Source organism: Phacochoerus africanus, chromosome 11 (genome assembly GCF_016906955.1).
Source record: "Phacochoerus africanus isolate WHEZ1 chromosome 11, ROS_Pafr_v1, whole genome shotgun sequence".
NCBI lineage: Eukaryota > Metazoa > Chordata > Mammalia > Artiodactyla > Suidae > Phacochoerus > Phacochoerus africanus.
The window spans coordinates 36,045,238-36,071,398 of NC_062554.1; the positions used below are offsets into that span (position 1 = coordinate 36,045,238).

Here is a 26,161-nt window from a genome sequence, read left to right on the forward strand (position 1 = left end):
TCATTGGTTGACCCTCCAAGAGCCGAGGCCTTGCTTCATTTTTATTGGTTGTTGCTTCTGTCACGTCCTTTCACCACAGGCACTTTCCCAGTCGGCGCCCAGTGAGCTTCGGAGGAGAGTGATTCACGCGGGTGGGGGGCGGGAGTCCGCGCGCGGCTAGGCGAGTTCCCTGGTTCCTCGCCCCGGCCGGGCCCCGCCCCCTTGACGGCCCCGCCCCTGCCCCTAGGCCCCGCCCCTGCCCAGAGAGGGCGGGGACCAGGCGGCGGCCGCAGCCGCAGGAATATGCTGGAAGCCAGCGGGCTGGCACCCGGGAGGTGCTGAAGGGACAGTTCCCGCTGCTGAGCCGGCCCCGCGGTGGGAGGGCGGGTGGGGCAGCCCTGGAGCCCGCAGGGCACGTGAGCGATGGAGACCATCTGGATCTACCAGTTCCGACTCATCGTGATAGGGGACTCCACCGTGGGCAAGTCGTGCCTCCTGCACCGCTTCACTCAGGGCCGCTTCCCCGGGCTGCGCTCCCCCGCCTGCGACCCCACTGTCGGCGTGGACTTCTTCTCCCGCCTGTTGGAAATCGAGCCGGGCAAGAGGATCAAGCTGCAGCTCTGGGACACGGCGGGACAGGAGCGGTTCAGGTAGGGTGGCCGGCACTGGGACCCCAGGACCCCAGGGACCGCCGCTCCCTCTGGACCCTTGGGCGCACCTTCCCCAAGCGTCGGCCGCTTGGCACCGGTCGGGAGAGGTTCCGGGCCTCCCCTTCCAAAAGTGCAAACACTCCATTCTTGCTTCCCCTTTGCCCCTCCTCTTCCAGGGACGACTTCCTCCTCCGCAATTTCTCACTTCTTTCTTTGGCGCCCATTTCCTGCGCCCCCTTTCCGTCTTTCCTTTCCCGCCTGAACCCATGTCACCCTGCTGGTATTTTCCCCCCCAACTCTTCAACTCCCCTGCTGCATTCTCCCCAAACTCAGCGTGCCTCGCTGCCCACGCCCTGACCCGGCCACCCTCCTCCAAGCTCCCCTTTTCCTCCCCTGACCGAGCGGCTTCCCATCTATGCGGCTCGGGAGAACTGCAAAAAAGGGTTCCCAGATTCCTGATTGATGCCTTTAGCTTCGCCGCAAGCAGTGCTCCAACCCAGATCACTGCATGAGCTCATTGGGCATCGTTCAGAGGGAAACGAATGCGGTAATTGTTTGAACACCTCACAGCACCGAATGTGGTCATCAGAAATACTGGGCCAGGACCCGTGGGAATGTGTCTGGTGCAGCAGCATCTAGATGTAACATCAGGGACTCTGGCACAGCTGAGCAGTTTTTTCTTTTGTTTTGTTTTTTAAGGTCGAGTTGTGTTTAGAAGTTTGTCATCATTGGTTCTTTGGTGGAGAAAAGAGATATATATTGAGATTTGTTAGGAACTTTTCCTTTATTTTATTTATAATAGCTACTTAACCTTCCAGGGTGATAACGGATCAGAAAATACATTGGTAAATGGGGTGGGGGGGGGGTGTGGAATCCAGATGAATAGTCTCCTTCTAAACACTCTTTGAAATCCTCAAGTATTTCACAAAGGTGACTCATATGGATAGAAACTCGATGTAAATTTATGCATTTCCCAGGTATTTAAGGTTGAACCAGATATGAAGCCCATTTTAAATTTCTAGGATTAAAGGACTTATTTTTAGAGAAAGGTAGGGAATCTGATATATTGTAGTGTTTGGGGTTTTTTTGAAGATTGCCTTTTCAATTGGAACTCATTAAAGCAAGCATTTTGTAGTCCTCAGCAAGTACTCTGCTTGTGAAATAGAGTACTCCTTCCGGGGACTTCCCAAACACACTTCCCCTCACCCTAGCCAGCATCCGTTCCAAGGGAGATAAGCTCACCTCTGTGAGAATGGTCTAACATTTAAAGTTTTGGCTTCCATTCCAGCTGCGACACTGATTCATAGAGACAATAAGTGAACTGCTTAGCTGGCTTATACCTTAGTTTTCCAATGTATGAATTGTAAAGACGGTAAGGCCAGCCCTTCAGAGAGATGTTAAAGCTTATTGATTTGAATTGTACAGTACCTAGAATTCTAAAAAGAATGTTTGTTTTTAAAGAAGTTATCTTTAAAATTTTTCAAGTTTCTGATTCCTCATCTGTGAAATGAAATCATTAGGATCTGTAAGATTCATTACAGTTTTACCATTCTAAGGCTGATGGCAAATTCCTTCACTTGTGATCTCAATTGGAGATGAACTTGAAGGTATTTCATGCTTAGAAAAAAGCATTTGCGGAGTTCCCATCGTGGCCCAGTGGTTAACGAATCCAACTAGAAACCATGAGGTTGCAGGTTCGATCCCTGGCCTTGCTCAGTGGGTTAAGGATCTGGCGTTGCCATGAGCTGTGGTGTAGGTTGCAGATGTGGCTCGGATCCTGCGTCGCTGTGGCTCTGGTGTAGGCCGGTGGCTACAGCTCCGATTCTACTCCTAGCCTGGGAACCTCCATATGCTGAGGGTGCAGCCCAAGAAATGGCACAAAGACAAAAAAAAAAAAGAAAAGAAAAGAAAAAAGAAAAAAGCATTTGCTCTTGCTCTACCCTCTAAAGTAAGTATAATAAAAAACATGTTCTTTATACCTTAAATTTTTAGCAACTACTATTAATTGCAGCTTCAAGAAACATAGGTAGTAAAATCTTCTATCAAATTTTTTCCTTAAAAGTAGCTCTTAAACTTATTGACAAGAAAGTAAGGGATGATTAATTTGTTAGATTTTAAAGACCTTTCTGCTAAATACATCATTGCTTTTTATTGCCTTTAAGAAGAATAGTAATTCATTTTATATACATTTTTTTTTCCTTTATCGGCCACACCTATAGCATATGAAAGTTTCCAGGCCAGGGATTGAATCCAAGCCACACCTTTGTCCTAAACCACAGCTGTGGCAATGCTGGACCCTTAACCCACTGCACTACAGAGGGAACTCCCTTATTTTTATATGCATTATTAAAACTAGACAGTAACTCTCATACTAATGTGAAAACATTTAGAGAATGTTTACAGATCATGAGTCATACTTTGTTTTGTTTGGCTCTTTAACAAGGATGTATACATATTTCATTAGCTACCTCCAAATACTGGCTTTTCTCTCATTTTGCAGAATGTTTCTCAAAAAAACTGCATTTAAGACAATTGCTGTTAAATTATTCTGTACCTTCCTCTAAGAAAAATAGATACTCATTTTGAATAAGCACATTTAGTTCATAGAAAGTTATTATATAGTTCATGAATATATAGTCTTGTCATTAGTTATAACCATACCATTAGGAATTTGTGGAAAATATTTTATTTGGAGGTTCATTAGTATTTAGATATAAACTAACAAAATGGAACCTACTGTAGACTGCTCAGCGTATAGCTTGAAAACATAAATATGCTACAGAACAACAACAGAGTGAGCTGATAATTATAACCATAAATATCCTTAGTTTTCTTGTTTTATTTTTATTTTATTTTATTATTATTTATTTATTTATTTATTTTTGTCTTTTTGCCTTTTTCTAGGGCCGCTCCCGTGGCATATGGAGGTTCCCAGGCTAGGGGTCTAATCGGAGGTGTAGCCGCCAGTCTACACCAGAACCACAGCAACTCGGGATCCGAGCTGCTTCTGCAACGTACACCACAGCTCACTGCAACGCCAGATCCTTAATCCACTGAGCAAGACCAGGGATCCAACCCACAACCTCATGGTTGCTAGTGGAATTCGTTAACCACTGAGCCACGACGGGAACTCCCTTAGTTTTCTTTTTTTTAAACCCAGCTTTACTGAGGTATAACTGACAATAAAGCCTCAGTTTTCTATGTTAATATGAATATATGCTAGTAGTAACTACTTGCAAAAATAAAAAGGAACAAAATCAAAGTGAAGAAGGTTTAAGAAAATTATGAATATGTGAGCATCTGTAAATTGTAACATAACATTCAATTGTTGAATTTTTATTATTAATACTATATTTTAGTCATGATAAATGTTAAATGTATTAAGTCTTAAGGATACTTAACATTACAGTGCCTTCATTAATGACAGTTTATTTCTTTCCTGTGTAACTCTCTCAAGGTAAGTGGTCCGAGTTGTTGAAGGTGTACCATCATTCAGGTATCTTCTCTCTTACGTCTCTACCATCCCTAGAACATTATCATTGTCTGTGGGGACAAAGATGGGTTGCAGGCACACTGTGTGCAGGCTCAGGAAGAGGGGAAGGAAAAATTCTAAATCAATCAGTGTTTCTTTTAAGCAAGTGAGGCAAGTGAGGCCAATGTGGTTCAGATCACTTCAGTTCTCGGAGAAATTAGTTACAAGGCCACACTGAGATGGGGCCGCTGTCTGCAGAGGAAGAAGAGAAGATGCACTTGGCATTGTGGGCACTGGGAGAAAACTAGCAGTCACCACTTTTATTTTTTAATCATCACAGTGGAAGAAGTTTAGCAGGAAGAGAAGCAGAATAAAGCTTAACACAGTGTTAATAAGAATGAATAAGTGTAAATAAGGCTAGGAGGTATGGAGATGTGCTTTACAAACACTGGTTATAAAGCTCAGGGGGGAGTTCCCGTCGTGGCGCAGCAGAAACGAATCTGACTAGGAATCATGAGGTTTCAGGTTCAATCCCTGGCCTTGCTCAGTGGGTTAAGGATCCAGCGTTGCCGTGACCTGTGGTGTAGGTCGCAGACACAGCTCGGATCCTGCCTTGCATGGCTCTGGCATAGGCCTGCAGGAAAATACCCCTAGCCTGGGAACCTCCATATGCCACCGGTGCAGCCCTAAAAGGACAAAAAGATGACAAAAAAAAAAAAAGCTCAGGGAATAACCTTCTCCTAGTGCAGTGCTTTTCAAAGCATGTTCTGCAGAGCACTCATCCTTCGTGATTCTTTTAAAGGATGAGTTCTATAATCAAATAAGTTTGGAAATCCCTATATTCCATTTCTCTCTCTGAGAAATTCATTATCAAAGGCCCTAATAAGTATTGAACAAAGAAATGTGTTTGACTTTGATTTAACTAGCATTCCTGGAGTTCCCATTGTGGCTCAGCAGGTTAAGAACCTGACTAGTATCCATGAGGAAGCAGGTTTGACCCTGAACTCCCTTAGCGAGTTAAGAATCAGACCTTTTGGGAAAGCTGCACTGTAGGTCTCAGAGCGCATCTGGTGTTGCTGTGACAGTGGTGTAGGCTGCAGCTGCAGCTCCAATTCAACCTCTAGCCTGGGAACTTCCATATGCCACAGGTGTGTCTGTAAAAATAAAAAATAAAAAAAATTTAATAAATAAACTAGCATTCCCACCTTTTATTTGAGGGGCTGTTCTTAAAATATGAAATCCTATGGTAACTAGTGTTCTAAGGAATATAAATTGGGGAACACTCCCTTGGGGAGTTGCTTTAGTCACATTCTTTGAGCAGAACCACTAAACTTGAGATTTAGAGCAATGGAAAACCTGCAGACATTAGTTAACCAGCTAATTAACTTAGCAGAGGGCCATAAGTAGTCTTGCTATATAAGGGACAGCTTTCTCTGCCCTCCCAACCCCAAATCTGATGGTGACCTCTGACTAATATCACTCAACATCCTAGGCCTTCGCAAACTCTCTGCCTGCCTCTTTGTCTTCTGCCAGCTCCTTCCGTGGATCTTTCTCTTCCCTGTGTGCCTTACCCTTCCCTAAGCATCTTATTTTTATTTTCCTTTACCCTTTCCTCTATCAATCCATCCTCATAGTTTCCTCCCACCTTCTTTTTCTCTCCTTCCTTTCCATTTTAATGTGTCTTTTACACTCTCATTTCTTTTTAGCTTATTTCTCCTTATTTGCCCTCTGCCTCTTTTATGTCTGTTTTCTCCTCTGCTCCTTCAAAACATCAGTTGATGTTTAAAAGTGGTTTAGGAGTTCCCGTCGTGGCGCAGTGGTTAACGAATCCGACTAGGAACCATGAGGTTGCGGGTTCGGTCCCTGCCCTTGCTCAGTGGGTTAAAGATCCGGCGTTGCCGTGAGCTGTGGTGTAGGTTGCAGATGCGGCTCGGATCCCGAGTTGCTGTGGCTCTGGCGTAGGCCGGTGGCTACAGCTCCGATTCGACCCCTAGCCTGGGAACCTCCATATGCCGTGGGAGTGGCCCAAGAAATAGCAACAATAACAACAAAAAAGACAAAAAAAGAAAAGACAAAAAAAAGTGGTTTAATTTGGGGCCCAGTCAAGGAGGGGTTTGCAAATGAGCCCTGGATCTGCGGCCCACTGAGGACATGGATGAAAATGGGCTTCCTTTCATGGGGTCAGGCATAGACCTGACTAAGGTGCCAGCTATTCAGCAGAAAAGAACGGTGGTGTTTTTTTTTTTTTAGGGCCATAACTACGGCACATGGAAATTCCCAGGCTAGGGGTCTAATTGGACCTACGGCTGCTGGCCTACGCCACAGCCACAGCAAGGCAGGATCCGGGCAATGCCAGATTCTTAACCCACTGAGCAAGGCCAGGGATCGAACCCGCAACCTCATGATTCCTAGTTGGATTCATTTCCACTGCTCTGTGACGGGAACTCGAAAAATGGTTGCACTTATAAACCAATCTATGGTGTACACCGTACAGTTCCTCAATTGCTTTTCTATAGTTTGTGAGGAGAAATTGACAAAGCTTCTCTTCAAATCCAGCAAGTTGAAACAACTCTCAATATTTTAGATGCAAAGTTGTCATCTATCCCAGGCCTAGATGATGTCACATTTGAAGTATCTCCTATAAGTGTCACTAGGATCACGAGTGAATCACATTCTGAAACCCCTGCAGATCACAGCAGAACAGTTTATAGGACTTCAAACCACAGGAAAGTGAAGTAACACCAGAAAATATCTTAACTGTAGCCAAGGATCCAAGATATGCCAGATATGTCAAAATGGTTCAAGTGGGTGTTCCAGGGATGGCAATAAGAAACAAAATGATATTAGAAGGACTAGACCCAGATCTTCTTGAGAGGCCACATGCTCTGATGGTAAAGGTGAAAAAAATACAGAAGAAAGTTCAGATAATGAATCTTCTTTTAGGAGCATGTTTGAGACCCTCTCATGGTTTTTTTCTCTTATATTATTCTCTATGTCTCCTTTTGTTGGTGCTTCTGGATGACTTCATCAGGTCTCCCATTAAAACACTGTTTACCATATTTAAGGGTGAGACCTAATTAGATCAATAGACTCTAGAAAGTCCCTTGATATTTTGTCTCCACATTCAGAATTAAAAGGTTCATCCTCTTGTTTGACTTCTAGCTCCTTGTCACACTGACACAGATCATGCAATATCATTATCACTTGTTTTACACACAGAATCTTCCAATTAGAATCATTAGGACAACTGGAATTTTGACAAAGGAACAAATTGATGAAACTTCATAATTTTAGATTTTTAAATATAAAACGACTACAGAAAGGCTAGGGGGTTGGGAAATCAAAAGTCAATGAAGCAGGGGTTTCCCGTTGTGGCTCAGCAGTAATGAACCTGACTAGTATCCATGAGAATGCCAGTTCCATCCCTGGCCCCACTCAGTGGGTTAAGGATCTGGCGTTGCTGTAAGCTGCAGTGTAGTTCACAGTCCAGGCAGGGATCCTTCATTCCTGTGACTGTGGTATAGGCTGGCAGCTGCAGCTCAGATTCAACCTGTCACTGGGAACTTCCATTTGCCACATGTGCGGCCCTAAAAAAATAAAATAAATAAAAGCAAAAAATATATTCAAAAGTTAATGAAGCAAATATGAGGTGAAAATTGGGGCAGATTTGGTAAGATAGATGGACAGACTCTGAAAAGAAAACTAAAAGTGGAGAAATATAATTGTATAGGAAAGGACTATTGGAGGCAAGGGAAATTAGTGAGAGATGAATTGAAAATAAATTAGGAGTTCCCATCTTGGCGCAGCGGAAATGAATCCGACTGGGAACCATGAGGTTGTGGGTTCAATCCTTGGCCTCGCTCAGTGGGTTAGGGATCCAGCATTGCTGTGGCTGTGGTGTAGGCCAGTGACTACAGTTCTCATTTGACCCCTAGCCTGGGAACCTCCAATGTGCCTCGGTTGTGGCCCTAAAAAGTGAAATGAATTAAATAAATAAGTAAGTAAATAAAATTAAAGACGGTGATGGAGAAAGGACACATGAAAGAAGCTACAGAAATCAACCACACTGTGATCAACATTCTTGCATTTTGGTACAACCATAGGACTGGGAAGGAACAGATGGATGACCTGTACCACAGTCTAATTTTAAAAATAATAGAATGAATGTCCAGAGAGGCTTTGACTTGCCCCAGGCCTTATAATTTGTTAGTGGTTTGCTTAAGAGCACAGTTCTCTTAATGCCTCTGTTCGTGCTCTTTCTGCTGCACCAGACTTCCTGACATGGTTGAAAATACTTTTATTGACAATTGTATAGTTTCTATCCTGAAAAAAATTCTGTTTATGCACCACCCCAGCCCCACTCCCATCTCTGCAGACCCAAGTTAATCACTGCGTGTACTTAAAACAGTTATTTTACTGCTATGTTCAGAGACAAAAGGGGAAATAGATTTACACAGTAGAAGTAGAACTGATAACTACAGCAAACACTTGTGGCTGCAATGACTCTGTGCAGTCCTTAGTGACTGCCTCGTTTAGAAACAGGAATGAACCCTGTCACTGCAGTGGAGGGGTTTATGTGAACTCTTACCTTATGAGACAAAGAGAGGTGTTTAATGTTAAGCAGATCTACTGGCAGATACCGGCTATGGTGTCCTAAAGTCTCAAAAGGACTTTGAAGTAGCTTTCTGTTCTTTTATAGAACTGAAATCAATCAAGTTTATGATTTGTGTGTGGAAATCTATGCATTTATTTAGATTAACTGTATGCAAAGCACTAGATACAGAAGTAGATATAAAAATAAACAAGATGGGGTTCCCATCATGGCGCAGCAGAAAACGAATCCAACTAAGAACCATGAGGTTGTGGGTTCAATCCCTGGCCTTGCTCAGTGGGTTAAGGATCCAGTGTTGCCATGAGCTATGGTGTAGGTTGCAGACATGGCTCAGATCTGGCATTGCTGTGGCTCTGGTGTAGGCCGGCAGCTGCAGCTCCAATTAGACCCCTAGCCCGGGAACCTCCGTATGCCGCGGGTGTGGCCCTAAGAAGACAAAAAGACAAAAAAAATAATAATAATAATAGTAAATCTCTTTCGAAAATAAATAAATAAACAAGATATAGTCTCACATTCAAGGTCCATGCAGTCTCTGTACTAGGTAAAGTACAAACTATACTGCTATAGCAAAGGGACTACTCAAATATGGTACCTTAAGTAACGTAGATCTTTGTTTCTCTTTCTTCTATGTTAATAGTCCAGAATGAACAATCCTGAACTATTTGGGTGGTGCTGTCTCATCATCAGTTTCCAGGGTTGTCCAGTCATTGCCATTTCCTAGCAAGCAAGAAGGAATAAAGAGGAAGCCTAAGGCTTCTTCAAGCAAATGAAACCTCAGTCTGCACACATCACTTATCATGTCCCATTGATCCAAACTTAGTGACATGACCACAACTAACTGCAAGAAAGCTGGATGATATCATTTCTGTATGAGTTGCTGGGTGTGAGCTAAAACTCATGGAGTTCTATTACTGAAGGAGGACGAGAGAATAGACCCTGGGTAACAATTAAGAGTTCTCTCTCACAGGCTCATAGCAAAGGAAGTTAATAGTCAAATCATTGCAGTAAAGGCTGGGTGAGCAATAAAATAAGTTCCAGTGGCAGAACAAAGGGAGAAATTTTCATCTATGTGTAGGGTGAGGGCCAGTTTCAGAGGATGTATCTGAAAGAATGTGGTTCTCTATGCTGGGACATGAAGGATATGTCAGTAGGAAGAGAAATAACAATAGGAAACAGTAACAATAGAAAAAGAAATGGCTTCCAGTAATGATAGCAGATTGAACACCTGTGCCTCTTAGCTTTTTTTCCCTGAAATCTCACTAAAGTGACAGTAGTTTTGTTTTTTAACATAAATCTTAAAAAGGAGAGTAGGGGAGTTCCTGTCGTGGCGCAGTGGTTAACGAATCCGACTAGGAACCATGAGGTTGTGGGTTCGATCCCTGCCCTTGCTCAGTGGGTTAACGATCCGGCGTTGCCGTGAGCTGTGGTGTAGGTCGCAGATGTGGCTCGGATCCCGTGTTGCTGTGGCTCTGGCGTAGGCCAGTGGCTACAGCTCCGATTGGACCCCTAGCCTGGGAACCTCCATATGCCGCGGGAGCGGCCCAAGAAATGGCAAAAAGACAAAAACAAAAACAAAAAAACAAAAAAAAAGGAGAGTAGGTAAAGAGACAATAGCAACAAAATTCTGGAAGAAAGCAGATGGAGGAATGGTAAATGAATTAGCAGATTAAAGAAAACTCGCTTCTAAGCTAGCGGTGGAAAAAGCTAAAAACCAACCCGGGCTAAGGCATTGAATCCCCTAAAGACTCAGGGAAGGGTGACACCAGATGCTTCTGAAGTAGGAATGCACAAATAAGGATCAGAGTTCCCGTCGTGGCTCAGCAGTAATGAACCTGACTAGGATCTGTGAGGATGCAACGTCAATCCCTGGCCTCACAGTGAGTTAAGGATCTGACGTTGCTGTGAGCTGTGGTGTAGGTCGAAGACTCGACCTGGATCTGGTGTTGCTGTGGTTGTGGCGTAGGCTGGCATCTGTAGCTCCAATTCGACCCCTAGCCTGGTAACTTCCATATGCCAGAGGTGCAGACCTGAAAAGCAAAAAGCAAAAAAAAAAAAGATCATTGTCAGTCTAAAGAGTGAATCTTCATCCCTCCACCATTCCACACAGCAGGTGACTTCTCCCCTGACCCTGGAAAAAACTAGAAATTTATTCTTTGAAAAGAATTAAACATTAGTCTTTTATTGGAAGCATCAGGCATAATTGAGGTTGGGGTCCCTTATTTAGAATACGGGTTTAAGTGAATATGCATATTGTACACTAAGTCTGTCTAGCCTTCTCCCCCACCCCAGCCGCCTTAGCTCCCAGAATGCTGGCAATCAGATCTTCACCCTTCAAACAGGACATTGTGAAGTCATTTCTGAAGAATCTGATCAGGCCGAGAGGAAAGACTTAAGATAACAACATGAGAGATTCCTCAACTAAATGATCAAGACTGATCATCTTACAAGTGAGGCTTTCAGTCTTAATGAAAGATTACAAGAAATATTAGGAACTTTGTAATATGAAATCTAAAGATCAAAATAAACAGAAACCAAATGCAACCAAAAAAACAATGAGGGAGAAGGGAATGTTTAAGAACAAACAAAAACCCTGTCCTTAATCTTCTCAGATGGATAATGGGAAAATATTGCAATCATAAAAGAAAAACAAAATACTATTTTTAAAAGAATATTCTGAGAACAAAAAAGATTTTGGAAATGCAATCGAAAAGCAAACATTCAGTATAAAGTTGGGGAAATCTCTCAAAAAGTAAGACAAAAAGACAAAGGCTTAGAAAATAGGGGAAAGATAACGCTTTTTAAATTAGAGGAGTAGCCCCAAAGATTCAATAAAAAAAAAAGTAAGAGTCATTCCAGAAAAATGGAACATAAACAGGGGAGAAATAATCAGTGAAGCATTTCAAAGAGAGTATCTAAGATGTAGAGATCCGAGTTTTTCAGATTGGAAGGGTCCAGCACAATAGATGAAAGTAGACCACATTCTACGGGAACATCGTCATGAAATTCTGGTATGTTAGAGCCACGGAGAAGTTCCTACAAACCTGCAGCTGGGGATCAGGGTGGGGAGCATGGATAACAAGTCACATGCAAAAGATCAGGCATCAGATTGACTTCAGACTTCCTGAAAATAGCAGTTGAAGCTAGAAAGCAATGGATAAATTTCAAAATTCTGAAAGAATTCAGTATTTGACCAAACTGTTACTCAACTGTGAAAGTGGAATAAATCAAGCATGCAAGACTTCAAAATATTACCTCATGCATCTTTTTCAGGAAGCTATATGAGGATGTGTGCTGTACACACACGGACACACACACGCATAACTCACACATAAAGAGTAAACCTGGAATGAAGAAGACATGGAATATGAGGAACAGGGGATTTACTTCTGAGGAAAAGAAAGAAAATGCCCAAGAATATGGTGAAGGCAGCTCCTAGGATGGTATCTGCCACAGTTACCAAGAACACCAAGGCAGAGGTTATAGGAGAGACCTCCTCAGGAAGATGAAATCTATAGAAAAGCTAATAGGAATGAATTTTTTTTTTTTAAGAGCCAGTCTTTTTATTTGATCATTTCTTCATTTGAAGTCCTCCTCGATGACATCCTTGGCCTGAGACCCTTTGCAATAGTCCTTTACCACCACACAACTACAACCGGTCACTTTACGGGGTTTTCCCTCTCTGCCAGTTTTACAGAGGCCTTCCCATTCCCCTCATTTCTTGTGTTATTGACCTTAATTAGTTTGATCTGGTGCTCAGCACAAAGGGCCTCCACCACCTTGACATACATTGGCTCATCGCAGTTGGATGCAAGCACACAAAGATGGGCTTGGCTCTTGTCTAAAGCTTTGGCGGCTTCGAGAATTCCACGTGCTGGGCCATCATGGATGAGGGCAGTCTTCAGCACCTCTTGTGGAGCACTATTAATGTCCATTACACCTGCAGCAGCAATGCCTTCCTTGGCCATGGCGATGGGTTACAGGTGGGGCCGAAACTTGAGCGCACTGGAGCCTCTGCCTCCATGTGACTCGGCCGAGGCAGGGAAAGAACAGGAATGAACTTTTTAAAAGAAGGCAAGTGGCAGAGAGTTTGGGGTTGGATTATTGACAACTGCATAGAAAATTTAGCAAGAAGAAAAAGATGCGGTAGAGACTTAGTGCTCACTCATATCTGATGCTTTTCTTCTGGACACGTGGAAGGAACGTATTTCATTTCCATCTTGCACTTAGAATCAAGCGGCTAATTCTGGCCAGTGGATTTGGGCAGAATTCGCATGCGGTGGTTTTAAAATACAGCCCAGATTTTTAACGTTCTTTCTATCAAGAGGTGCATTGTTTGTTGCTGTAGCATAGCCTGGTCTATCTTGATTAATACGCAAGATAATTATTAACTCTAAGGAAAAGAAGTCATAGTTATTCCAGGGCTTAGCATTGAAAAATATCTATGTGGTCAGAATAACACAAATGCCAAGAAATAATCTTTCTAAAATTATGATATAACAATATTGGCAAGTTTAAGGATTGGGAAAAATAATGATGTGTGGTAAGTGCCCAGGTAATTGGTAAAAACACAAACTTAGAAAAACAGAGAAGAGGGGGTTCCTGTCGTGGCTGAGCGGGAATGAAGCCGACTAGTATTCATGAGGATTCGGGTTCTATCCCTGGCCTCACTCAGTGGATTAAGGATTTACAGATGTGGTGTAGGTCACAGACGCAGCCCGGATCTGGTGTTGCGGTGACTGTGGTGTAGGCCGGTGGCTGCAGTTCCAACTGGACTCTATATGCTGAGGGTGTGGCTCTAAAAAGGGAAAAAGAAAAGAAAGAGAAAAAGAAAAAGAAGGAAAAGAATAATCTATTCAAATTACTTGAAAATAGGGGTTCCCATCATAGCACAGAGGAATCCAAATAGGAACCATGAGGTTGCAGGTTCGATCCCTGGTGTCACTCAGTGGGTTAAGGATCCAGTGTTGCCATGAGCTGTGGTGTAGGTCATAGATGCAGCTCGGATCTGTCTGGCGCTGCTGTGGCTGCAGTGTAGGCCAGTGACTATAGCTCCAATTCAGCCCCTAGCCTTGGAACCTCCATATGTGCAGGTGCGGCCCTAAAAAGACAAAAGACCAAAAAAAAAATTACTTGAAAATAAAACCTGCATCGTATCAGAAATAGAATGAAATGAGAAAAGGATAAAGACCAATATAAATAATAAAAAGTGGAGAGATATACAAAAGCACGTAAAATGAAGCATTATCGAGAAACTTGTATGAAAACACACAGATGTCACAAAAATGGTGGGAGAATTATAACCCAAGGAAAAAAATGTTCTTGAGGAGTTCCCATTGTGGCGCAGTGGTTCACGGATCCGACTAGGAACCATGAGGTTGCGGATTTGATCCCTGGCCTTGCTCAGTGGGTTAAGGACCCAGCATTGCCGTGAGCTGTGGTGTAGGTCGCATAAGCGGCTTGGATGCAGCGTTGCTGTGGCTCTGGCGTAGGCCAGTGGCTACGGCTCCGATTAGACCCCTAACCTGGGAACCTCCATATGCCGTGGGAGCAGCCCTAGAAAAGACCAAAAAAAAAAAAAAAGTTCTTAATTATATTAGATCACACAGTGTACTATGTTATATGGAAAATAATCATGAGAAGTTGGTCATCATCTCATTTTTGTTCTGCAAAAGGATACCAAAAAGTGTTGTAATAAGTGCTGGAGTCTTTGTACACGTTCTGGTACCATACCAAATAGAAAGTAAGCATCCTTTCATTATCACCTTGCAGACAATCAGAGAAGCTAGAAACATTTCTCATTAATTTCCAAATAAATCATTTGGATTGTCACATAATTTGGTCTGCCTTCCAGAAGCCACCGCAAAGTACAATTTGAATTACTACAGATTTAAATACAGTAGTTCTTTAGAAAGGGGGATGATTTCACCTGTATGTTTACAGTGTGTGCTGTTCAGCCCATTTCTCCACTTTTAACTTCGTGAATCCCTACTATAAATATCAAAAGAACATAAGCTTTTTTGCATTTCCCTCTGTTATTCTTCCGTTTGCTTAGCATTTTCATGATGCCTGGGCATATTCTGACAGAGTCTGAACTTATTAATTCAGTTATTTACTTAAAACTATCAGTAGGCCTCGTGTGTGCCCGATTCCGTTTTAAAAACTAGGGATATAGTTTCCCAAAAAAGTAACAGAAATCCTCACTCTCATGGAGCTTCTCTTCTACTGGGGGGGGAGATGGGCTATAATCAAATAATTTGAAAAAACTATATGGTATATTAGAGTGTTAATTACTACAGAGAAAAATGGAGGATAAAGGTGCATAGAGGGTGCTGGGCATGAATAAGAAGGGCTACTGTTGTAAAATGATGATCTGTGGTAAAAGAAAAAATAAAAAATGGTTTGCAGAGGAATTGACTCCCATATTCAAAAAGAGAATAGGGCCATTCGGTCTTGTTAGTATTACAGGCAACCTACACACAGGTTTGATTCTTGATGGAAAGGCCGTGGAATTATACAAAGCAAAAGAATTTTAATGTTTTTGTATATGAAGAAAGTATCCTACGTTACAAGCCCTCAGTTTCGGAAGGCAAGGGCAGGGAGGGTTAGCATTAGTAATAATAAAAGGAGCAGGGAGAACTTATCCTTTAGTCTTTTGAAAACAGTCCCAAGGGCCTGGGTTTATAAGGCAATGAAGCAGGTAAATAAAGCACCACACCCAGTGACTGTTCCCGGAAGGGTGGTAGGAATGTAATGTCATGGTGAAAAAAGGCTCTCACAAGGGCTAATGAGTTCATAGGCTGCCTGCTGCCAACAGCCTCTGGCATCAGAGTACTTCTGTCACCTAAATGCCTGTTTGGCAATTGGCAAAGCCACAAGAAGGGGACTTCGTGAATGGAACATCTGGCGCATTTTACCCAAGTCAGTCGGCAAGTTGCTCTCTCTTTTTGTTGCCCTTTAAAAAGGCCTATAGAGTTCATAATAATAGCATATAAGATCTCATTCACACTTGATTGCATTGCCCATATATAAGTAATTCTTTGTAAATGTAAGCAAACTCTAATGCTGTCAGTTTCACTTGTCTGCATATACTTTCAGGAAAAAAAAATTAAGGAGGAAAATTAAAGTTTAAAATATTTATCTATACAAGGAATTCCCTGATGGCTCAGTGAGTTAAGGATCTGGCATTGTCACTGCTGCGGCTTGGGTTACTGCTGTGGCACAAGTTCAATCCCTGGCCCAGGAACTTCTCTGTGCCATGGGTGTGGCCCAAAATAAATTAATAAAGTGTTCACATAAACATTTTCCTTTTCTCTTCTTAAGCAAATGTACATATAAGAATAAACTTTGAGATGAATGGATAAAGAAAATGTGATACACCACACACACACACACATTTGAATGTTAGCCATAAGAAAAAGAAGGAAATTCTGTGGTGCTACAACATGGATGAATCTTGGAACTTTATGCTAAGTGAAATAAGCCAGTTACAGAAATACAGATAGTGTATGATTCCACTTTACAAGGTATCTGAAGTAACTGGACTCACACAGAAGCAGAAAGGAGAATGGTGATTGCTGGGGGCTGGTGGGGGTAGGAAATGAGGAGTTGCTGTTCAGTGGGAAATGAGAATTCAGTCGGGCAGGATGAAAGATTTCTAGAGATCTTTACATTGTGCTTGTAGTTAATTCTACTGTACATTTAAAAACTGTTAAGAGGGGAGTTCCCGTCATGGCACAGTGGTTAACGAATCCGACTAGGAACCATGAGGTTGCAGGTTCGATCCCTGCCCTTGCTCAGTGGGTTAACGATCCGGCTCCGATTAGACCCCTAGCCTGGGAACCTCCATATGCTGAGGGAACAGCCCAAGAAATGGCAAAAAGACCAAAAAAAAAAAAACTGTTAAGAGGGTAAATCTCATGTGGTTTTTTTTTAGCCACAGTTTTTTTAAATGAATGAATTTTGGCTTTGTGAAACTATGTTGAAAATTATAAAATGTTTGTGACTTTGTTTTTTTGTTTGTTTTTTGTCTTTTTGCCATTTCTTGGGCCGCTCCTGTGGCATATGGAGGTTCCCAGGCTAGGGGTCTAATCGGCGCTGTAGCCACTGGCCTACGCCAGAGCCATAGCAACGCGGGATCCCAGCCATGTCTGCAACCCACACCACAGCTCACAGCAACGCCGGATCCTTAACCCACTGAACAAGGCCAGGGATCGAACCTGCAACCTCATGGTTCCTAGTCGGATTCATTAACCACTGAGCCACGACGGGAACTCCTGTGACTTTGTTTTGTATCTGTCTTCTCCTACAAAATGTATGTAGCCTCTATCAATCAGGTCTTTGGTTGCCAGCAATAAAACCAACTTGACATTAATCAAAATTGAAAATTACTGGAACCACGTCTGAGTCACAGAGACTTGACAGGATAGCTGGAGGGACTAGGCTTGGAATGAATCAAAATACCCCAGGAGTTCTGGGCAGCAAGAGCTACAGGAGGCCAGTGTGGTCCCAATAATACTTTTTCAGCTGTTCACGCACGGCCATAAGAAGCCCCAAACGGACAGTTGTCAGTCTCAGCTATTAACTGAGTAGAAGCATCACGAGATTCTCTAGTGAAAGGCTTTTTCCCTTGGATACTAAAACCTTTATATCAGCAGAGTTCAGAGTCGTAGGGATTAGACACAACAAAAAATTTTAGTGAGTCATTAAGTGTAATTGTGAAAGGCTCCATCACCCCACTTTCACCATTTGTTTCCCATACCACGTCATCTGTGTATGAGGGGAAAAAGCACCACCTACTTTTTCTCACCACCTTAAACATATACATCCCCAAAGATCATGCTAAACTCTTACCATGTCAACTCCTGGATGTGGCATAACTGAATCGATTTTTTTTTTTTTTTAGGGCCATGCCCATGGCATATGGAAATTCCCAGGCTAGGGGTCAAATCGGAGCTGCAGCTGCCAGCCTACACCATAGCCACAGCAACTCAGAATCCAAGCCACATCTGCAACCTACACCACAGCTCATGACAACACTGGATCCCTTACCTAGTGATCAAGGCCAGGATCGAACCCCACATCCTCATGGATCCTGGTCGGATTTGTCTCCACTGCGCCACAATGGCAACTCCACAGGAGTGACATTTTATTTTATTTATTTTTTGCCTTTTTAAGGCCGTACCTAGGGCATATGGAGGTTTCCAGGCCAGGGGGTGAATGGGAGCTGTAGCTGCTGGCCTACCCCAGAGCCACAGCAATGTGGGATCTGAGCCGCATCTTCGACCTACACCACAGCTCATGGCAATGCTGGATCCTTATCCCACTGAGCAAGGTCAAGGATCAAACCTTCGTCCTCATGGATGCTAGTCAGATTCATTTCTGCTGAGCCATGATGGGAACTCCCCTGAATCTTTTTTTTAAAATGATGTATGGGGAGTTCCCGTCGTGGCGCAGTGGTTAACGAATCTGACTAGGAAGCATGAAGTTGCGGGTTCGATCCCTGGCCTTGCTCAGTGGGTTAAGGATCTGGCGTTGCCGTGAGCTGTGGTGTGGGTCGCAGATGTGGCTCAGATCCTGCGTCTCCGTGGCTCTGGCATAGGCCAGTGGCTACAGCTCCGATTCGACCCCTAGCTGGGCAACCTCTATATGCCGCGGGAGCAGCCCTAGAAAAGGAAGAAAAAAAAAGATGTATGGTTAGTCTACAGTTAGTTTCAGATATATATTCTTTTTCAGATTCTTTTCCATTATAGGTTATTAATATAGTTCCCTGTGCTATACAATAGGTCCTTCTTGTTTATCTATTTTACATATTATTAGTGTGTATCTGTTAACATAACTGAATCTTAATAATCCATCCCAAAGTTTTATAGAGCTATGCCTCCAGGTGATAGCGATGTAATAAGATCAGTGAATCCTATGGCATCAGCCCATTTTCCTGTCTCTTCCTCTGTTAAGTGAAACTTTTGGTCTGTAGCAAAGTGTGGGATACCATGACTTCATCTAAGGCATTTTGTAAGTTCATGGTTGGTGGTACTAGCATGGCTTGGGTCCACATTATTATTATTATTTTTAGCAGTGTACAGCAAGTTTTATTTATGCCCACAGAGAGAGCAGGCTGCCCTGGGTAGGGACTGGCCTTGAGTCCACATTAAATGTCCATTGGAATAAGGACAGATCAGTGTCCCCTCTGTGATTTTTCTCCCAGAGTAAGGTACGATATCCAAGGTGTCAGCAACTGCTAGAAAACTGGGTATTAATCAGTGACAGTTGAGGTAAAATAATGTCTCTGTTGAGCCCAGTTCCAGCCTTCTACCAGGACACTTTGAGCCCAAACTGGGGTAAAAATACTGACTAATGACTATAAGACAGGACATACTGTTTCACCAGTTATTAGGAATTCCTTTACAGAGGGGGCTTTGGGTGAGTATTCACATTGGATACAGTGTTCACAACCTGTGGACCCTTCCACTCATCCTGTTATCAGTCTTTTGAGCATATTTTTTCTAGCATGCCAAACCCTTAGCCTCTGCTCAGAATTAGCATAGATCCTTACCTATATCTCTCCACCTTTTCCTCTACAAGAAGTACCACTAGAAGTTCTACAAATGCAAGGATTTCTTTTCCACTATTAAGTGGTGCCAGCATATTATTTAGAGACATCTGTAAGGCAGACTTGAATTTCTTTTCCTCTTTAATTTCAGGAAAATATGCATAAGGCCATGGGTTGAGAGGGTGCTGCAGATGTAGACCTGCTGGGTATGTGAGCCTTGTTCTCTAGGTCCTCTCGGGTCCCACTCCTACTCCTGCCTATATATGTGACTTCTGCTTATTGACAGAGTGCCAGCCTGGTGAATCAGACTACCTAGCTCTTGATAAACACCCAGATTTCCTGGTCACCTGGTGTTCAGGCATTTAGTCTCTATCAGAGCCAGGTTTTAGACAAGAACTGTTTCTCAAAAACAAAATAGCACTTGGCAAAGAGGGCGTGTCCTTATTCTAAAATGACACTCCTGTGAAGTTCCCTTTGTGGCACAGTGGAAATGAACCTGATTAGTATCTGTGAGGATGCAGGTTCGATCCCTGGCCTTGCTCAGTGGGTTAAGGATCCGGCGTTGCCGTGAGCTGTGGTATAGGTTGTAGATGTGGTTTGCATCCACATTGCTGTGGTTGTGGTGTAGGCCAGCAACGGCAGCTGCAGCTGCAATTCCACCCCTAGCCTGGGAACCTACATATGCCACAAATGTGGCCCTAAACATCAAAAAAAAAAAAAAAAGAAGAAGAAGAAGAAGAGAAGAAAGAAAAGAAATATAAAAATAGAATGAATATGACATGGGAGAGAGGCTTGGAAATTGAGATATTTCCAAGAGAACAATTATAATGATGCTTCTAGAACTAAGCTATGGAAGGGGGTAAAGATGGAAGGGAGCAGGTTGAAAATAATGGAGTTGATCATTGGATTACAAATCTTAATGGAATTAAAGAATTATCACAGTACGGAGTTCCCGTCGTGGTGCAATGGTTAACGAATCCGACTAGGAACCATGAGGTTGCGGGTTCGGTCCCTGCCCTTGCTCAGTGGGTTAAAGATCCGGCGTTGCCGTGAGCTGTGGTGTAGGTTGCAGACGCGGCTTGGATCCCGAGTTGCTGTGGCTTTGGCGTAGGCCGGTGGCTCCAGCTCTGATTTGACCCCTAGCCTGGGAACCTCCATATGCCGCGGGAGCAGCCCAAAGAAATAGCAAAAAGACAAAAAAAAAAGAATTATCACAGTAAAAATAGTTTCCTAGACTGTGATATTTTGATTAAAAAGAGGAGTGTAATTTGCAGTTTGGGAGGTAATGAGTGTTTCTGATGATTTAAAAAAAAAAGGAAATGGATGAAAAAAGCAGAGTGGAGGGGCAAGTTCATTAGAGATGAGGAAGTCAAGAAACAGATGACACCAGCCCGTTCATCCGAATGGATGTCGAGATCAGTGAACAGTAATAATCAGTGACTGAGATAGAAAGAAAAAGCAAACTATTAAAATCTTTAGTATGTGGAGAATGACCAAGCAGTTGGCAGATGACAACAGTTGATAGAGCCAGATGGCACAAGCCTCAGAGGAACAGGGATTTTTTTTTACAGCAAGAGTTGGGAGAGAATAATTATCTGAAATTGGCTTTGGGAAGCAGAAGCTACCTTCTCCTGATCTTACAGACAAGCAGTGTGAGTGTGCTCTGGGGAAGCTGTGTTCTCAGGGACCAGGAGGTTCCATTTAAGACAGTGAATCAAAGAAAACGATTTGAGAGGAGACCCTTCCCAAAATGGGATAGGAGTTGCTGAGAGTGTAGCTTTCTCACCCAGCAGGTTTCTTTTAAAATCCAAATCAGATCTTCCACTTGGGATGGATGGGGCTGCTAGGAACTCGTAACCCTGACCCCTGTCCTCCATAACTCAACTTCCATCACACCCGCAAGACACTGGAGTTGGGGTCTTGCTGTAAACCTCTGCACCAGTTTTGCCACAGGGTGGTCTCATAACTTAATTCTCCAATAACATAACTGAGACCTGTCAGGGATCCATTCATTTATTTCTCCCTTCTCTCCTTCCCTCCATCTCCCCCTCCCTTAATGTTTTTCTTGTCTTTAAATCATCCATTCATTCATTGAGACTTTCAAAGCCCGGAAGAAAATAGATATAAAACAACATGCAACAGGGTGTTGTTGCTTATGAAGAATTTTCACATGTCAGTCTTGGCAACTCTTGAATTCTTTACAGGGAGGCCTACCTACTTGTAGTTCTTTTAGGGTCTGTCCTCTGCCCCCTTATATACCTTCAAGATCTAGGGACCCCTAAGAGAGGAAGTTCCAGAGAAAGACAAATGCTCCTTCATCATCTTGGAAAGATCTGCCTCTCCAGTTCCATTTTTCAGTCTTTTTTCTTATTTTTAAAGCCAAACCCATGGCAAATGGAGGTTCCCAGGCTAAGAGTCAAATTGGAGCTGTAGCTGCCAGCCTACGCCACAGCCATAGCAACATCAGATCCAAGCTGTGTCTTCGACCTACACCACAGCTCATAGCAACACCAGATCCTTAACCCACTGAGCAAGGCCAGGGATCGAACCTGCATCCTCATAGATGCTAGTCAGATTTGTTTCTGCTGAACCACGATGGGAAATCCCCATTTTTCAGTTTGAAGGCCTGTCTCTCCACCCAAATAACTGACAGCAGGGATGCCCAGTTGTTTTAGGGAAAACTCTACATCCTAGGACAACTAATTCTGAATCTATAACCTAACCATATCAGAATTCTAAACCTATTATCCAGATACAAACTAGAGATCAAGTTATGATATAGAAAATGGCCTTTCACTCCAACTAATTATTAATAAGGGCTGTTTTATGGAATATATTGCATATACTTTTCTAAAAATTTTATTTTATAGAATGATTTTCCAGCTGTATTCAGATATGTTCTCAAAATTAAATACAAGTTGCTAGAAAACATGGTCTTTCCAGCAGGCTAAGACATACCTCTGCCTAATAAACAAGCATTTCAGTGTTGAGTTTTTAAGCACAAAAGCATGTCACTTTAAATTATACTAATAGTAAGTTAATGGGGTGGGGGGAGTAATGCAGGCTTGGTGCTGAGTAAATTAAAGATTTCAGTCTAATAATAGCCTTAATTAGGTTTCTCTTAAGACACCACACATCTGCCTAAATTCACACATGTATAGATGAGTAGCAAAACAATAACAAATTAATTATCCCTCAAAATTAAAAAAAAAAAAAGCCATAACAACTTAAGTGAACTGCGTTATTTATAGCATGACAATGGCAATGGGAGGTTTCCTTACTGTCGCTACATAATCCTTGAGATGTCTGAAGTCATCACATGAGAACCTCTCTACTGGGAATTCTGAGGAGAAAGGGAAGCAGCAGGAATGGAAAGAGGAGCTCAGTGTTCTCAGCCCAGGGTACTTGTGGTATTGGGTCACTGAAATGAGCTATGATTTCAGCAATAAGGGTATGAAGGTTTGTAAAAGTTGGAGAGTCCTCACTAACCCACTAGGCTTCCACAAAGATCTGGTGCCTCAGGCAAGTAACAGATATACTTGCCTAAAGAGGATCACTGATGGAGTTCCTGTCGTGGCTCAGTGGTTGACGAATCCGACTAGGAACCATGGGGTTGCGGGTTTGATCCCTGGCCTTGCCCAGTGGGTAGATGATCTGGCGTTGTCGTGAGCTGTGGTGTGGGTTGCAGACGAGGCTCGGATCCCGAGTTGCTGTGACTCTGGCATAGGCCTGTGGCTACAGCTCTGATTCGACCCCTAGCCTGGGAACCTCCATATGCCGCGGGAGCGGCCCAAGAAATGGCAAAAAGACAAAAAAAAAAAAAGAGGATCACGATACCCTGGAAACTGAAACCATGTGTGATCTCCGGCTGATAGAACATTTAACACTCCCTTACCAGTAAGATTAATTAATCCAGTATAGCAAATATTAAGTTACATCCATCATTTCCCAGGCAATATGACTGTTAAATACGTAGACTATGTTTGACCTTCAAGAAGGTTGAGTCGAGTAGGAGATGTAGCAGCAAATCCAATCAGCATGTTAGGAAAATTATTATAATCATAATGGCAGTATGTCAAAAGTTCAGTGAAAAATATCTTATCAGAGAAGTGCCTAAGAGAAGCAGAGTGAAAGAGGTCAGTGACAAGGAAGGCTTCTTTTTTGGCGGGGAGGGAAGGCTGCACCACAGCATATGGATTTCTTGGGCCAGGGATCAGATCCTAGATCCAAGCCACAGTTATGACCTATACCACCGCAGCTGCGTCAATGCCAGCTCCTTTAAGCCACTGTGCCAGGCCTGGGATGGAACCTGCCTCCTGGCACTGCAGACACGCTGCAATCCCATTGTGTCACTACAGGAACTCCAAGGGAAGGCTTCTTATATGATTAGATTTGTGAACTGACTCATAAGGGAGAAATAGGAGTTTGCTAGGCAAAAAAAGGGAACTAGAGATTCTAGGTGGAGGAAACAACATATGTAAAGGCAAGAAATATAAAACAGTATGGCCTTGCCACCTTGCCTCATGATTCAGTCAGGAAACAAATAGCACACTTGAAAGTTAACTGAAAAGAGTGTAATGAAGTGACTGTTTCCAGAAATGTGGGCTAGGTTAAGAGCACCAACAAAGGATGGTGAGTCACTCAGGGATGGCAACAGTGGGAAGCCAGAGGGGCAAAGAAAAGGAGTGAGCTTGTCAGAACCTGGTGAAAGCCATCGTCATGAGAGAGGGGCTGCCCCACAGGACCCTTGACTGGAAGCAGCCTGGCAGAGGCAAAGGGAGGGGTCAATACCCTTCCTTTCTCTTGATGTCTCCACTGCTGAACCCCACCACAAGCGATAGAGCAAAGCAAGTCAGCTTCCTGAGGAGAGCAGAGCCTGCATCTGGAGAGACAAACAATCTCATCACATCTCCGATTCATATCTCAACAATTTCCTGTTTCTTAAGTAGGTATAGCCCAGGACTAAACCTGAACTAACATGACAAGTCTGCCCTTGTTTTGCCTTCCTTTCCTGACAGAGAGGAGCTTGTTTGACGTAAGTGACAAGGAGAGATTCCTAAGATCCGGTTTGCTATGAAATCTCTGCCCTGCACCGAATCTTTCTGTGTGCCTACTTTTAACCATGATAATGTGATCCTTATTCTATCAGATATTTTAAAATAAAAACAAGTAGTCTGAGTGTGAGATGACATACATTGTAAGTGCTTATTTGTCTATCAAAAATAATGTTTTAATGTTGTCAGTGGATGAAACTGGCTTGCATATTAATTGCATAGAATTTTTTGTTCACTTAGGACACTTCATATTTGACTTAAAAACTCCAGTTAAATCACAGAAGGTATCTTCATATTTTATTATGGTGCTACATTGTTTGAAGGAGGGAGAAAAAAAGCAACTTGTCCTTTTACAACCTTTTTTTTCTATTTATTTTTCAGATCAATAACTCGATCTTATTACCGCAACTCGGTTGGTGGATTTTTAGTATTTGACATTACTAACCGACGATCTTTTGAACATGTGAAAGATTGGCTAGAAGAAGCAAAAATGCACGTACAGCCATTTCGAATTGTCTTTCTGCTAGTGGGACATAAATGTGACTTAGCTTCACAACGTCAAGTTACAAGGGAAGAAGCCGAAAGACTGTCAGCAGACTGTGGTATGAAGTATATAGAAACCTCAGCAAAAGATGCTACAAATGTTGAGGAATCCTTCACTATCTTGACAAGAGACATATATGAGCTTATTAAACGGGGAGAAATTTGTATTCAGGATGGCTGGGAAGGGGTTTAAAAGTGGTTTCGTTCCAAATACTGTGCATTCTTCTGAGGAAGCAGTAAAGCCCAGGAAAGAGTGCTTCTGCTGACTTCAAACATGCCAAAGAACTAAGAACAGATTGGGTGTCATTCAGGATAAATACCAACATTAACAGCAGAATGATGCGATGAAAGCATTTTAAAAAGTTATAAATTCATGCTAACACTCTTTTTTTGTAAGGTATTTGATTCAGAGCATTATGCTTACTTGTTAAACTACCAGATTGGTATTTTGCTAAATTATCAGGCAAAGCAGACAACTTTTTCTTAAAACTGGAGCATTTACACAATTACCTCCATTCTTACTTTGTTAGCATATAACTGACCTTAATGTCCAACTATGTCAATGTTACTCATTTTTCTTGACAGTTTGATTATATAGTCTGATTGAAAAGATTTTATCAGGAATTACATTCTTTTGAGTTAATTAATATTTCATAGTAAAGTGGATTTAAAAGTACACTGTTCGCTTACAAAGTAAACAATCTCAGAAGTGTTAACTAGGCCTAATATAACAATTCCTTGTTTAAGGTGCCAGGTTTTTAATCATTCTCTGAAATATTTATCTTCCCTTAATTTTGCCTGAAAGTAAGAAGATAAGTTTTATACTCATTTTTGTTCTCTGATTTATTGCTCCTTAAAACTTCGTTTTATAAAGATATCTAAGGATCTAAGCAAAATGTTTTTATTGCAAATATTTATAAAACTAGAAATGAAAGACCACTATCAGCAGATATCTTGTTGTTATAGAATACTGTCCTAATTTAGACAACAAAAACAAATGTATATACTGACATTTTCAAAGAAAGTAAATTCAATTTATTTTAAATTATTGTCAAAATTATCAATATAGGTGTTCCCTTTGTGGCTTAGCGGTAACGAACCCAGCTAGGATCTAGGAGGATGTGGGGTCAATCCCTGGCCTTGCTCAGTGGGTTAAGGATCTGACGTTGTTGTGAGCTGTGGTGTTGGTTGAAGATACGGCTAGGATCCTGCGCTGCTATGGCTGTGGCATAGGCTGGCAGCTCTAGCTCCAATTTGACCCCTAGACTGGGAACTTCCGTATGCCAACTTGCAGCCCTAAAA

The 26,161-nt window shown here is 42.5% G+C and overlaps 1 protein-coding gene and 2 pseudogenes across 1 annotated transcript; 2 read left to right on the forward strand and 1 right to left on the reverse strand.

Moving 5' to 3' along the window:
• Positions 1-241: 241 nt before the first annotated feature.
• On the forward strand, positions 242-26,161 carry RAB39A (RAB39A, member RAS oncogene family). Its single transcript, XM_047754009.1, has 2 exons — positions 242-629; positions 24,698-26,161. The coding sequence occupies exons 1-2, from the start codon at positions 403-405 to the stop codon at positions 25,050-25,052; spliced, it is 582 nt and encodes a 193-aa protein (XP_047609965.1). The 5' UTR covers positions 242-402; the 3' UTR covers positions 25,053-26,161.
• LOC125111275 (WASH complex subunit 3-like) lies at positions 6,253-7,123 on the forward strand (annotated as a pseudogene).
• LOC125111874 (40S ribosomal protein S12-like) lies at positions 12,290-12,678 on the reverse strand (annotated as a pseudogene).